Raw genomic sequence first — 15,177 nt, 5'->3', positions numbered from 1 at the left:
CCCTGTGTGCAACGCATAGACATAAGAAATAGATTCGTTCCCACAAAACCCAACAACTGTAAGGTTGTAAACAAATCTCCAAACTTCATCTCATTTTGAGGAATTTTTGGAGTAAAATTTGGCCACAAACTATCTATTCTTAAACATTATTCGTGGAGTTAAGACATCCAAGCCTTCTCTACAAATGTCTTCAAGATGCCAAGCTTAACCGGTGAAGCGACTTGATTCTGTCCAGCAAATAAATTGCAAATCTATAATTGGCCGCTTATCGTCACAAGTCCGTCGCTACCTAGATAAAGGCGCTGTTATGATTCTTCCTATCTGTATAAAAGTTGGCGCATCTTATTGGCTTCGGTTTAGTCGCTATCGGTTCGTACTGTTACCGGTGCCTTGTTGAAATTCTCCCTATTGATATGGCTAGCAACGAGCAAGCTCCCTCTCTGGTTGTGGACAACGGTTCCGGATCCTGCAAAGCAGGATTATCCGGCAACGATGGTCCCGAAGCTGTTATCACGTCGCTGGTTTGTAGCACCCGAACTGACCCAAAAGAGTACTTCGTAGGCTGTTCGGCGCAGATAAAGCGGGACATTTTGGATACCAGCTATCCGATTCAACGGGGCGTGATTACCGATTGGGATGATATGGAGCGCGTTTGGCAGCATTTATTGGTCAACGAGATGGGTGTTAAGCCAGAGGACCATCCGATGTTGTTGGCTGAGGCACCTCTCAATGCTGGACCTAACCGAGAAAAGATTACTGAAATCGTTTTCGAGAAGTTGAGATGTCCAGCATTTTACTTGGCAGTTCGGGAAGTTCTTAGTTTATATTCCACTGGAAGAACTACAGGTAGATGGAAAACTGATGGTTTACAGCGTTTAAAATTAACAAAACATTTTTACAGGTGTCGTATTGAACTCTGGATTTGGAGTGACTCATGCAGTTCCGATTGATAAAGGGTTTGCACTATCTCAAGGGGTTGAACGAGTAGAGCTTGGTGGTTGTGATTTGGACGAATATCTGAAGAAATTGCTAACCGAACGGGGCTACTCTTTTAGCACTGCAGCTGAGTGCCAGATAGTTACCAGTATTAAAGAAAAGCTCGGATTTGTAGCCGCCGATTGGCAGAAAGAAGAGCTCAGCAAGGCAACTAAAGCCTTCAAACTTCCGGATGGACAATTTATTACCGTTGGAAGTGAAATCTTTAGCTGTCCGGAAGCTCTCTTCAACCCTTCGCTCATCGGACGAGAAATACCCTCGCTATCGGATGCTGTGCTAAATTCCGTTCGGCGATGTAGCGAAGGTCTTCAGTCGAAACTTTTCGGAAACGTCGTTCTGTCGGGTGGAACGACATTATTCAACGGATTGCCGGAGCGGTTACAACGGGAGCTGGAACAGGCAGTTGGGCCAGCCGAGAAAGTGAAAACCATTGCTAGAAGCGATCGAAAGTACTCCGCCTGGAATGGAGCTTCTAATCTGGCTGCTCTGAGCAGTTTCCAGCAGATGTGGATCTCTAAACAAGACTATGAAGAATTTGGCGTTGCGATTATTCATAAGAAGTGTGCATAACAAATTTTATAAAACTTTTATAAAAACATCTGTAATATGTAGTATTAGACTGGCCCACGACGAAAAAAATCATTATATTCCAAGCGGCACCCACTAAATTTGTGCGTTTAGGTGAAAAAATGATTTTCTGAAAGTTTCAGGTCATTTGTAAGAAGCACGAGCTGGCGCAAAGGACTTGAAATTTGTATGGAGATTTTCAGCAAAATGTATAAAAAATCGACATTCTTTCACTCTTTGTGTTCTAAAATATGTTACCAGTATGCTAGAAAGCTCAGAATTTCACGCGATACGAGTTGACTGTGATGAGTTATTTGCAATTGAATGTGTGATTTTTTTCGCGAAATGACCTGAAACTTTCAGAATGCCATTTTTTCACTTAAATGCACCAATCTAGGGGGTGCCGCGTTGATAAAAACGTTGTAAAAATCATCCCTTACAAATTTGGGCCAGTCTAATGTAGTATGTTCAACCCTCATTCGAATGAAATTTCGCAATTCCGTTTCGATTCTAAGAAGTGTGTTCGAAAAAAAGGCAACACTTTGTTTTGTGAATAACTTTTAAATGCCTGGATGGAAATTTATAAAGTTTTCAGTGAAGCTACCTAGTAATGTAATGTTTACATTAGAGTACCACAAATAATCCTACTTCTGAAAAAGTTATGCGCTGTCTGTAGACTTAAATAGATCCTAGACGTAGTACAAGTTCCCATGACAAATTTGGGTCAGATCGGACCACGGGAAGGGGTCGCTCAACAGGAGGAACATGAAAAACCAGTTTTTCATCTAAAACTTTGGTCCCTTCCGGCAGATTTCTCTTGAATACGGTTTTTCTTAAAGCTTAAACTATGCAAAATATATCATTTCATAACATAAAATTTTTCAGGACGGTATTCATCAATGTTAATGAGGGATCGAAATATTTGACTGGCCCGACCACAACACTCACTTTGAAATGCTTGTCATTTTGCCAAATAATGACTGATTTCAATAATTTTTGTTGCGTTTCAATGCAAAATTGTTAGATTTATTAAAATTGTGTTTTGGATAGTGTTCAAATAAGAGTTTGGAGAGTAGTCCTGGCGAAACTGTATGGGAGATTAGGATTTTTTTTTTATTTCCGTTTACTTGTTTCTTCTTATCTTCAAGAAAAAATTTACCCTCTAAAACCCCATTTATTCTCTGAACATTTACAGAAGCTTAGTTTTATGATAACTAGGAACTTTTGTTCAACTGAAACTGTTTTTTTTTGACAATTTTAACTACAATTGCGTAACTACAGGGGCTAAGTAACATGACTTTCAGTACCTTTTTGTTTATAGTTTCATAAACTTTTTTTTTCATAAATTTACAAATTAAAGAAATTTTTTTAAGTGTGTAAAAACTACAACCATAAAGGTACTGAACGTCCAAGGAATATTTAAAGAAGGTAGTGTCGAGGCAGCCCTGCTTTAGTATTAGTACACACTGCGACGTCACAATCACGAAAAATCTGTTAATTTACTAGAAAATTTGCCTTTTTCATTGATAATACCTGTATTCTAGAAGGATTCTTGCTCTTCAAGATTGGTACGAAAAAAGTTGGATTTTCGAGTAATTTTTGTATGAAATAGACCATCGAAGTTCGAAAAAATGATGGATTTTCCCTACTCGAATTTGCAAAACTTAAAAATTAGTTCAAAGTCTTCCATGAAAATGATCAAGTCAGTGCAGTTTAAGATCCTTATTACAAAAAAGTTATCAAAAAACAAACTTTGATATAAAACCACAATTATTTATTCGCATTTTAGGAAATCGAGTTAACAATAATCAATTGATGTTAATTGTTCTACATAAGAATTGAATATGGTAAACCGATTGGATAAAAATCATGACAATCAGTTGAACACTCAATAACTACCAGCTAGACCTTTTTAAAGTAGATTTTATCTTCGTTTTTGAACGTTTTAGCTTCAAGATGACATTGCGTTCATTATTAAAATGAGAAAAAACATAATACAATCTTCAAAGGACCAGAAAATTTCATAACATAGTGAAATAGAGGTCTTACAACACAATCAAAATGAAATTGGAATTCATTTTCGTTCTAAAACATGTTTTTTTTTAATTTCTGCCATTCGCATATAAATTTTCGATATATTCGTTTTTGTGACGTCACAAAAAAAATCCAATATGGCTCTCGACACTACCTTATTTAAATATTCCTTGCTGAACGTCATGTTCTTTAGCTTCTGTAATCCGCTGTTTCGAAGCTGCGCTGCTGCCATCTGGGGTAGTACAATGTTGCGTGAGCAATATTCCGTGTGAACGATAAACTATAGACGACTTTACGTTGCTTCGAGTTGTTACATTTAATAAATACGTTATGTGGATATTCCGCCATGGGTGCACGGATTCACCGCAGTTTCGCCAACGTATGCGCCGAATTGCATTCTTTAGATCATGAGTTCAACTAATCTTCAATGCAAACCACCACACCAGCACCCGACACCATGGCTTCGTGTGAACTGTCATGTAATAAATGTGATTTGTGTGTGTGAGTCTTATTTGGAGAACGAGACAATCAGTTTCGCAACCGTATAAGATTCATCACATTTTCAGTGTTGTGACTCTGCGACAGGTATTCCGCACTCGTGTATATACCTGGCCAGCTGGCAACTGATTGAACATTCTTATTATATAGTCAGTTATAAGAGAAAACACATTTTATCTGTCTGCCACTTATGGGATTTGAACCCAAAAGTTTTCTTGCCGGGAATCGAACCCAGTACGCCTGGCATACCAAAACCAGACTCGCGCCAGCCTCTCCGCTAGACCACATCGGCGCTTTCTGTTACATTTAATAAATACGTTATATAAAAATTTAAATAGTTTCAGCCTAAGACAGTCTAAAATGTTAAATTTTAATTTGAAATTTTGTACGGCTAGTGGTTGTATAAATTTAATTTTCAATAAAACTTCCCAAAAAAATCATAAGGTCCGATAAAAGTACAAAACATGATATAACCATTGAACGATGTCAATTATGAACAGCATCAAAGTAAATTTAAATTGTGTAGTAGTAATTCAAGGAAATATTTTTTTATTCATTTTAACCTCCATCAAATATCCAAGTCCGCCATCCAGATTTAAAATTATCACGCCTGATTGCATGCAGCTGCAGAAGGAAACCTAATAGAAAAGAGCAATAATTTGTGTTTTTTCGAATAAAAGATTCTAGCTAACTAATTGTTGGGTCTTTCCCAAATTTTGAAGGAATGTTAATTGACTTCTCTTTCAACAAATTGGAATTGAAAATGTGCGTTTGGCTTAAGTTTTCATTCAAAAATATGTGAAATACCCAGAAAGGTTTTTTGAGTAGTAAAAATTGACCTTTTTTGTTGTCGATTTGCGATGCTTCACGGCACAGACACAATTTATCCTACAGCTCGCAATAATCTCTGGACCTTCTACTTTAAATTTGTATACATCATTTTTTGAAAATCATAACCAAACCAGAAGAAATAATGATTTATTACAAGCTAGTATTTCCACATGTTTGTTAACATTCTTTTCACGCACACGATCTGTCAAAAATTAGCTTCGAAATCGCGAATTATGCTATTTTAGTAGGGAAGAGTGGGATACCAATATTTTTTCTTTGCTTCAAAACTTCTTTATTTTAAAAGATAAAAGAAAAAAAAAATGGAAAGGTTTTCTACATTTTAAGGTATCATTAGACTTTTTTTTTATTTTTTAAATAAATTAATTTTCCAAGATCTGACTGTTTTAAATTTTTTTAATTTTATTTTGAAAACTGTGGGGAAACGTGGGCCACCTAATCCAAATTGACTGGATAATGTGCATAGTTTGTAAGTTGACCCAAAACTGAAATTTCATAATTCATTGAGTTATTTTAAAGCAATTTCAGATGAGGAAATAAAAAAGTGAGTTCTGTATGATCGAATAGTTCCTAAAACCTGGCTCGAGTACGTTTCGGCAAAATTCCTTATAAAGGACATTTTAATGTTATTACACCACTAGAATCAGTATGAAATCAGCTTTCTGATGAATATTAATTTATTGCGAAAATCTTACGGAAATATACTCAAAATCTAGTGCAAAGTTAAATTTAAGCGCAAGAAAGTCTGAGAAATTGCAAATTGACAAAAAAGTTTGAAAACAGGTACCTTTGAAAATTCATCAAAACCTCTTTTCAAAATTTATCTGGTATGACTTTAAACAATTTTGACGATTCATTGATTGCAAAGTACGATTTTTTCACAACTGTTTTACATTTTTTGTGGTCATGATCTTAAAAAAATGCAAAAAATATATACTTATGTTCCACGTAGAGCTTTTAACTTCAGCTTTTTGAGACACTAAGCGAAGATTTTTTGGACACTAAGTGAAGTTTTTCTTAGCATTTCGTAGCTGATCTACAGTTTTTATTCGAAGCACGTTTTTCGGATTTTTTTTTCTTAGACTTTGAATGTCGGAAAACTGAAGTTTTGGAGGTAAATGTAGTATTTGAATTTCATTACAAGGTTTTCAAAACTATAAATTTTGTAAAAATCGGTTGAGAAACAAGAGAGATATAGAGGTTTTAACACATTCGTCGCCATAGAACCCATGTTTGTGTGACAGGTGTTTTTCCTGGGAGGCCCCGTCACATCAAAAGACGTGTGACGCTCTCTTACTTCAGTTAGCTGCTTAGTTTAGCCACACGTTTCAAATCTTAGAGTTCTCATTCTTTAATTTCTCGCTCTGAGAATTTTTTTAGGCCCGGCTACCAAAATGAGCGTCGCGACGAACGTGTTAAGCAATGAGTGTCAAATTGACACTCAAGGTCTGATTAAGGAGTTTTTTCCGGGTTTTAGTGTGCGTCCATAAAAAAGTAATGATGCAAAGTTAAAGATTTCAAGAGCGGAGCGGAGTTTTTTTTTAAACTTAAAAAAATAGACTTCACTATCTTTTAACAAATTTTACGGCTTGTTAAATATGCCTTCATCCTAGCCCACCGTGTCATAGACACTGGCGTCGTACGTGGTATTCTGAACCATGATCACGTTTCTCTGTGGTAATATTCACATTTTCGCCACGCGACTTCTACAAACACCGACTTGTAAGCGCACGATTGGAAAGCAGATGCTCGCATTTTTAGTTTTTGTTTTTCGTAGTTTTCCCTATACGCACACAGGAGGTGGAAGCTAGGAGAGTGATTTTCCGATCTCGAGCGGCGTCGATGTAAACAGAGAGAACTGTGTGTGATTTTCGATAAAAATCAGAGAGAAGCGTTCAACCATTCCATAAATGGTCACGGAAAAGGGTCCAACAACGGCCGCAGGCGTCTGTGCACTGGAACCGTGTGCCGAACCGACCGACACTGGCAATGTGTGTATGAATGAGCAGAGAACAGTAAATCTATCCCGTCGAATGTGCCAAAAAGATTTCGAAAAATTAGTTGCAATTTGTAATTTGAGTTGACGTTCCGGGATACCGATTTTACTTTGGCGACAGCGTCCCACATTTTGGTGGTTTTTGGCCAGCAAATTGCCTGTCCCAATTGACACTAACGAGATGGAAGATAGATCATCTATACTGTCATCAACTCTATTACAGAAATCTGTAGCAAGAGAAGTACCCCCAAGATTATCTAAGGATCTGAAAGTTGGAAAACTTCCAAACGTTTGAATTTTGAACGATTTCCAGTCAGCCGTTGGTACGCGCAAAAGATCAATTCTATGCGCTGTTGGTTAGAAGAATTTCAATCTTCACACCGTGTAGACGATTTATTAGCGATCATAAAAATGCTGGTTGACGAGAGTTCGTTTCAGACTTAAGATGTGCGAGGATCTTTCTCGCACATCGCCTTAAAAGTCAAAACGTGTGGCGGGTGTGTGGTTTTATGGAATTGAATCATGCTTGGCCCGTGCTAGTGACGCCTGACAGCTCGTGTCACAGCCAGCCGACAACAGGTGGATAAACTGTGTAGAGTTTGATTAGTTTAAACGGTTCAAATGGACAGGATGTTGATGTGGGGTGTGGTGACGCTTGCGTTAGTAAGCTACCATACGAATGATTTTTCTTTCCTTGGTTTCTCTCGAACAAGGGCGTTGTATTTTGAGACTCTTGATTTGCTTTGATTTTACGTTGTTCGCTAAGTTTTGTTAGAGCAAGTTCACTGGTGTTGGGAAAAAGTGGTAGAAATTTTAACATTTTGAAAATTTCACCATGCAAAAATGTTTTCAAGATCTTTGGGCGTTGTATTTTTTACAGCACTGTTTCTATTTCAGCCGTATGTGATATAAATATTGTTATTTTTGCATCACAGCATGCGAAACTACAACACGTGTTGTTAAAAAAACTTGAAGGCCACAGATCTTGAAAATGTTTTTGCATGGCAAAATTTTCAAAATGTGCAAAAAGTGACATAATTTCTACCACTTTTTCCCAACAGCAGTAAACTTGCTTTTAGCGATTTATTTCGGTCGCTAATTTCAGTTGGAAGCGAATGAATTCAACTGCAAATCACCAATGAATTAATCTTCATCATCAAATTCATTTCATTTTTTGTTTTGTTTTAGTTTATATCATAGGTAGGGGAGATGAGGGCATAACGAGCACCCGAGGCATAATGAGAACTACGCTTTTCTACGAAAGTGCGTATTTTCTTAAATAAATTTTCATGAGGATTTGTTTCGTACTTCCTATAGTATTAATTTTTCACAAAAAAAGGAATCTCCTTATCATCTTTACAGAGATATTTAAAAAAAACTAGCTTGGTTCTCAAGTTACGAAAATATTATAATTTTTGAGCACCACGAAATAAGCTCTTATGATCTTAAAATAACCTTGATCTATAATGTACGCACTGCAACATGATGTGCACATTGTTTCTCAATTTTTACCATCAAAAAATTTTTGATTTTTCACTTTTATCAATTTTAAAACACGTTTTTACTTAAATTTGTTGACTAGGGGCATATAGAGCACCATATTATCGAGGCATAATGAGCATTTTCTGCCGTAGAATCTAGCAGCGCATTAAAATTGATTTATAGCGCCACACCTTGACTAGTTTTCATCCGACAATTTAGCTTATTGGTAAGGTATCGGAGAGGTAATCAAAAGACTAGAGTTAGATTTCTGTTCGAGGTGATTTTTTTCCATTCACAATTCATGATCGATTTTTTTATTGTTACATTATACGGCTAGTAGCATCATCCTCCGAACAAAGCACCTAATGTATGAGCGTGCGTGAATTGTTTGTACTCTACAAACAGACCTAGATTATTTTGTTATTGCTTTGTTTGATGAATCTACGACTCACCTGACTTCATCGAATTGAATTCGCTGCTAGATTCCCCGGCAAAAACGCACATCTTGCTCTGATTAATGGTGCTCATACTGCCTCAGGGGGGGTTCTCATTATGCCTCCACAGTGGCTGGTTTTCAGCTTTTGGCAAAATTTTTTAAAATGCATTTTTTAACGTTTTCATCTAGTTTTTCACGTTTCAGCCCGTTAGGGAATAGGCTTGAAAACACACGAATAGGCTGAACACGAAACATTAATGTAACCTCCATATTATAGCTATTTTCTATGGTTAAATAACCGTTTTCCTTAAGGTGGCCATTATGCCCCCATCTCCCCTAGGCTGTGCCCGAAGCTGACAGACGTTTGTTTGGAAGCTAAATTTTGTTTTTGTAATTGAAGAAAGAATTTGTGAAGAACTGGAATACGGTCGTGTTTTTTTTCGGTAGCGCGTTCCGTCTCGCGTTCTCATAGCTATACTTCAAATTTTTAGTTATGGATTGAAGATACTTTAAACTTTTTACATTGGAAAGGATAAAATGAATTAAAGTTTAACTATATGTACGTGAAGTTTTTAGAGCAGCTACTCGGGATTCATTTATTTTGATTAGAAATAGTGGTTGATAGAAAAGCATATCAGTCCTATTTGCCAAGTAGGATTTCCCTTGTATAAATCCCTTCCCCTACCTATCTGAATACAGCACCCTGGGTCGTATGAGTTCTCTGCACCTGAAAAGTTCATTAACACGTTCGTCGCCACGCTCATTTTGGTAGTTTTACTAGCCGGGCCCGGAGAAATTAGCAGAGAGTGAAAGCAAAGAGGGAGAACTCCCATATTTGAAACGTGTGGCGAAGCTGAGCGGTAAACTCGAGTAAGAGAGCGTCACACGCTTTTTGATGTGACGGGGCCCCCCAGGAAATACACCCGTCACCCGAATATGGGTGCCGTGGCGACGAACGTGTTAAGCTGTATCAGATCATCCCCATTATGATTACATTGACTTGTCACGGTGTGCATTATTGTACCACACTTATACCGTATTTGTTTATGCCGAGTGGTGCACTAGTGTTGTACTGGTGCACCACTAGGTGCTGTCAAACTGTTTGTTTATTCGGACGGTGTTGCACTGGTTTTGACCTGGTGTTGCACTGCCATCGGGCGGTGTTGCCCCAAAAATTTTGTCAGTGTTGCAAGAGAGCGTGTGAGTGAGTGAGGTAGCAATACACTGGCGACGATTTGGGTTTGTTTTTGTCGGGTACGGTGGAACACTGATCGAGGGGAGAAAACAAATACGGTATTATTTTCAAAACCAACACTTGAAATGAGTTTTGAATCCAGAAACTCGTTTTGGCATCTTGTGTTTGTTTTGATACTTGAGTTGTACTTTGTGTATCAGCCAATGCAAGATGTGTGTAGTCACCCAATGCTATGCTATGCTATGCTATGAAGAAAGAATTTGTGAAGAACTGTGAATCGGTTTCAAGAAAAAAGTAAAAAGTAGAGATGTACCGAATAGTTGTATTCGGCGAACGGCCGAATTCCGAATATTGACCTTTTCAACTATTCGGCCAAACGAATATTCGGTCGAATATTCTGTTGAGTTTTCAATAGAAAAATTTCATTTTCTTCTTCTATTTCTAATAAAAGTCTTCTATTTTTACCATCTTAATGCCACTCATGTTTTGAAATCGATTATTCCCAACCAGATATATCAGATCATTTTAAGAAGAGGTCTGTTTGATTTACAAAATATCACCATAAGCTGAAAGGACATCAGATGACTTTTTGCTTCTAGGACGTTTATCACAAAAAAGATTGGGTTCCAGTAAAATCTGGGACAAAACATGTTAAAACAGGTGCCAAGCTATTTGAAATTGCCGTTTTGTATATCGAATAAGATGAATGTCTAATTTTTGGTAGATGTCATCGACATAGTTGCCAAAAAGAACCTTGATCTTTAACCTTAAGCAGACAATACTTTCTACGACACTATCCACACGGCCGGGTCTGAACAATTTTTTGAAAAAAAAATGGGAAAGAGGAATATCTGAACAGAAACAAGACATTATTCTCAAACATACGAGAGGAAAAAAAAATTACTTGAAACGTAAGGTTTTCATCGAATTACATCAGCAGTGTTCATATCGTATCTAACGAATAAATTTACTCGTAATCGTTTTGTAACACAAAATTTAAAAAGTTTCAAAAACACATTTGATGTTTTTTAATTTGTATTAGCAAAAAATCTTAATAAACCCGGGTAAAATCCGGGAAAGTCAAAAAAATATGTGGCCATCCCGGTCAGATGTAACTTTTTTCGAATTCTTTATTTAGTTTTTGGGCAAGCCTAAATATATCAAGAAAATTTGGAAAAGACGATAATCAAAGTATAAAGCTATCTACTGTGAAAAATACACGGACACATCTAAAATGTTTTACTGAAAACTGATTTTCAAGCATTTTCAACAATGCTTTTGGATATTTTATAAATTATCCAGCATCAGTTGAAAAATTTGACAAGTCAGTTTTTGTTTAAATAAAAAATATAAATATTCGGCCGAATACCTAGATCAACTATTCGGTGAGCCGAATATTCGACTTAACGGTTTTTTGGCGGTATTCGGCGCTGAATATTCGGCCGACCGAATATTCGGTACATCTCTAGTAAAAAGTATTCGATATTTGGAGATAGGTTCAAGAAAAGAATTTGGCGCCGTAGCCAGAAAGTTGTCTTTGTCGAGGCTTAGGAAAAAGAGCAGCTCTTATTCACAAACGGACATTAAAAACGACAGATAAGTATCGAGTATTTGCTTTTTTTCTGAATTGATCATTCAATTTGACTTATTATTTTATTAAATTTTTAAATTATTTTATGTTCTTGATTAAGCGTAATAAATAAATACCTAAATAAATAAATTTCAAAACATATTTCAACAACAGAAAAGGATTTTTGAATGTTATCATAAAATATGTATGCTTTGTCATTACGCAAAGAGAATTTTTGAACATAGCAGGGTCAAAATATGGAAAACTTCAAATAAAGAAAAGGCGACGGTTCTAAACGATTGATATTGTTTAATTGTTCTTATTCCTGGTCTGAAATCCTCAGCACTAGCATTAGCTTTTGCTATTTTAGAGCTGTTTCGTGTGTCAAAAACTTCGATTGGTACCTATAAATATTCTTATTCTTTTTTTTCTTTTTTTTTTTTTTAATATCAGACTTCGGCACAAAGGTGCAGATTCCTGATCCGTCACTTTGAATGCAGAACTGGGTACTCTTTCTGTAATTTTCGTCCGTGCCATACTTGGCTCACCCGAGTGGACCATCATCGTGTGTGGGTGGAGAAGTTTTCGCGGTTGTTTTTCCTTTCCATATTATTTAGTAATGGTTGCAGTTTGTTGACGCCGGCCGTACCAAACCGAAAATTCGGTTTAAAAATAGATCAACTGGTGAAAATTCGACGCCGCAATGCACCTACAACTCCCAGATGCGCTCTCATCTGCCAATAGTTCTCCACCCGCGCTATTTGAATTCAAATTACCAGCAGACATTGATCCCCCTGGCAGGGTCTGTTTATGTGTGCAAACGTGGTGAAAATTCCTTGTGAATGAATCCAATCGCGCGCGAGCTTGATGGAGAAACAGGGAAAATGGTCGTAGGTAAGTAATATTCGGCCGCGTGCTTCTGGTGGAATGCGCGCGTAATATAAAGATGTTGTTTTCACCTTGTGTGACACACGCTGAACTTTGTTGAGGAAAACCTCGACAGAACCGCTTGCCTTATTTGGTCGCAGAGAGCGTCGCGACGCGACGTGGGTGGCTGCAAATCATCTGGCAGGTGTGTTGCATAATAGAATTAAGTGCAGATTGAATATTAAATATCTACTACTAGATTTCACTGTCGCTATTCAGATTGTTTGTTTTGTTTGAAAGTTAGTATTTTTAAAACAGTGATGTGATGATCGAATATTCTGTTCCACTTCTCTGTTATAAACAAATAAATCAAAAACGATGGAGTATTAACCGTTATCAATTTTAATCAGTAACAGTTACTTTTATGTGAAGGATCTATAATTCGAAATTTGAATTCAGCTAAAGATAATAACAACACCAAAAATTAACAATAAAAAAGTAAAGGGATTTCTAACATCGTTTCTCACTGATGATTATACGCTGTTATTATTTAGGTCACTCAGAATCTATAAGGTACTGACATTCTCATAAAGATGTTTTGTGATCGTATACGTGACTCACTAATTACTGCAGCTACTGGACAACTAGATGCACGATAGTGTCAAAATTAAATTCTCACGTTCGCATGACCTGCAGCAAGCGCCATGCCATGCGTTCAATTCGCCCTACTCATGTTCAATCGGTTAGTCAAAAAGCTCCAGAGCACTTGCCAGCTGTCATCTAACAAGTTTATGTCGAAAAAACTTCTGAGGCGTGCATTTTGTTACCATCGGGCTGAAGCCGGAAAGTTCCTTTCACGCGTTTTTTGGTGCACATTTGATTTATGTTTCACAGATAACGAGCAGCGGCTGTCGTGGGTTAATGAGACATGGTCTTTCAAGTCAAACAAAAAACGGCTGCCACAACAGGCGATCTAATGTTACGACTTGTTTTGATATTGGTAACACCCAGTTTCAATATTATATTTCAGTTAATAAAATTACCAGTTAATTAAATAACCTGGAGTGGTGACCATCGTTCGATAAAACATTCGTTTGTTTCCGAACTGATATAGTGGTCATGTTTTGATATGAGGCAAGGGATGATTCTGGGCAGATATTTGTAGAACTTATGATTCTCCTAAGGGTAGGTTTCGATTTCTAATAAGTGCCACTAATTTACCTCTCATTTGTCTCAGAATTTTTTTTACTCTCAAAATTTTCGTAGTGTCTAATATACCTCCCTTATTTTCAGACAATATTCAGCTGCTTTTTTTTAAGGGTGCTTAATCGCTTGGCGCACGGCACCCTCCCAAATAAACGCACTTCAATCAATCAGCTGCTTTAATTTTTGCATAACGTCTAAGAAAAAATACCAAAGAACATGCTGTGCCAAATAACTTGAACTTTGCCTTCTACACCCACTAATCAGAATCTACTCGAATAGTAACCTTCCTTGGAAGTGAAATTATCGGCATAAGATTCTATGCCGGACCGGCACTAACAAGTTTTCTTATCGCTGGCAATGTCAGCGCATTACATATGTCTGAAAGAAACAAAATAAAAATACCCCATCACAAGACAAAGCATGATGGAAACAATCAGTCAACAAGGATATTGTCGAATAATGTACCAAGGGCTGTGTGAGTATGTTAGCCGGTATAAGACAAAAAAAAACACATTTCTTTGTTTTCAATCCCCGGCAAACAACCACCAGCTAAGATTGATTGATATTTTCAAATTCCTTTATTCATATTTTTCTCTTTTCTTTCCAGCATGGGAAAGTCATCGGCCGGCTCAAGAGCCGGAAGAAAACGGATTTCCGAACCTAATTCAGGTCAATCGCCCAAAAAAGTTGAAGTTTCCAATTCATTCGATGTATTCATAACATCGGTGATGAGGAAATATTCATATGACATATTCCACGCGCTTGTACCGCTCAAAAGTGATTTTTATCCGTTCGCGTATCATAAAATCTCAAAATTTTCTCTGATTTTGATAATTCAAATCACACAAAACCAACGGAAAAAAGAGAAAAAAGTTTTTTTACACATGTTTTAGATGATTTTGAAAATCATTTTTTGTTGAAAAAAGTGGTGTTTTTGACAACTTTAACAAAATCATTATTTTTAATATATGGATGATTTTTTTTGGAAATATTTTTAGTATGTTCAAAAGCCAAAAAACACGGCAAACAGTCGCAAATGAGTGAATTCACGTCACAAAAAAAGGGAAGTTTTTAATTTACGAGAAAACTCTGACTTTTTTGAAATAAAAAAAGTAAGATTTTCTTTGAAGATGATAAGACAATTCTTAAACCTATAAAATTTATAGAAATCGGTTGGAACCGAGCTAAGTTACAACAGCGCGAATGAGTGAATTCACGTCACAAAATTTGATTTTTTGTTAAATTTTTTATGAAAAATGTGCTCTGAAAGCTGTTTTGACCCTCCAGATGGCCGGATTTTTACAAATCGTGCATAATTTAGTTGATTTTTTTAATAAGTTCATTATTTTCAAATAAAAATACAAAAAGATTGAAAAAAATTAAAAATTAAAAGTGAATCTTTAAATGAAGACAGTAGTAGTTTTAACATATGATCCCTCAATATGTTGCTATTCAAGTACCAATCAAAATAAGGAAAAAGT

At 36.6% G+C, this 15,177-nt stretch overlaps 1 protein-coding gene across 1 annotated transcript; it reads left to right on the top strand.

Moving 5' to 3' along the window:
* Positions 1-371: 371 nt before the first annotated feature.
* On the top strand, positions 372-1,594 carry LOC129738676 (uncharacterized). Its single transcript, XM_055729932.1, has 2 exons — positions 372-846; positions 902-1,594. Exons 1-2 carry the CDS (start codon positions 414-416, stop codon positions 1,564-1,566), a joined length of 1,098 nt encoding a protein of 365 aa, XP_055585907.1. The 5' UTR covers positions 372-413; the 3' UTR covers positions 1,567-1,594.
* The last annotated feature ends 13,583 nt before the right edge of the window (positions 1,595-15,177 follow it).

Source organism: Uranotaenia lowii, chromosome 1 (genome assembly GCF_029784155.1).
Source record: "Uranotaenia lowii strain MFRU-FL chromosome 1, ASM2978415v1, whole genome shotgun sequence".
NCBI lineage: Eukaryota > Metazoa > Arthropoda > Insecta > Diptera > Culicidae > Uranotaenia > Uranotaenia lowii.
This window is presented reverse-complemented; position numbering and strand designations above follow the sequence as displayed.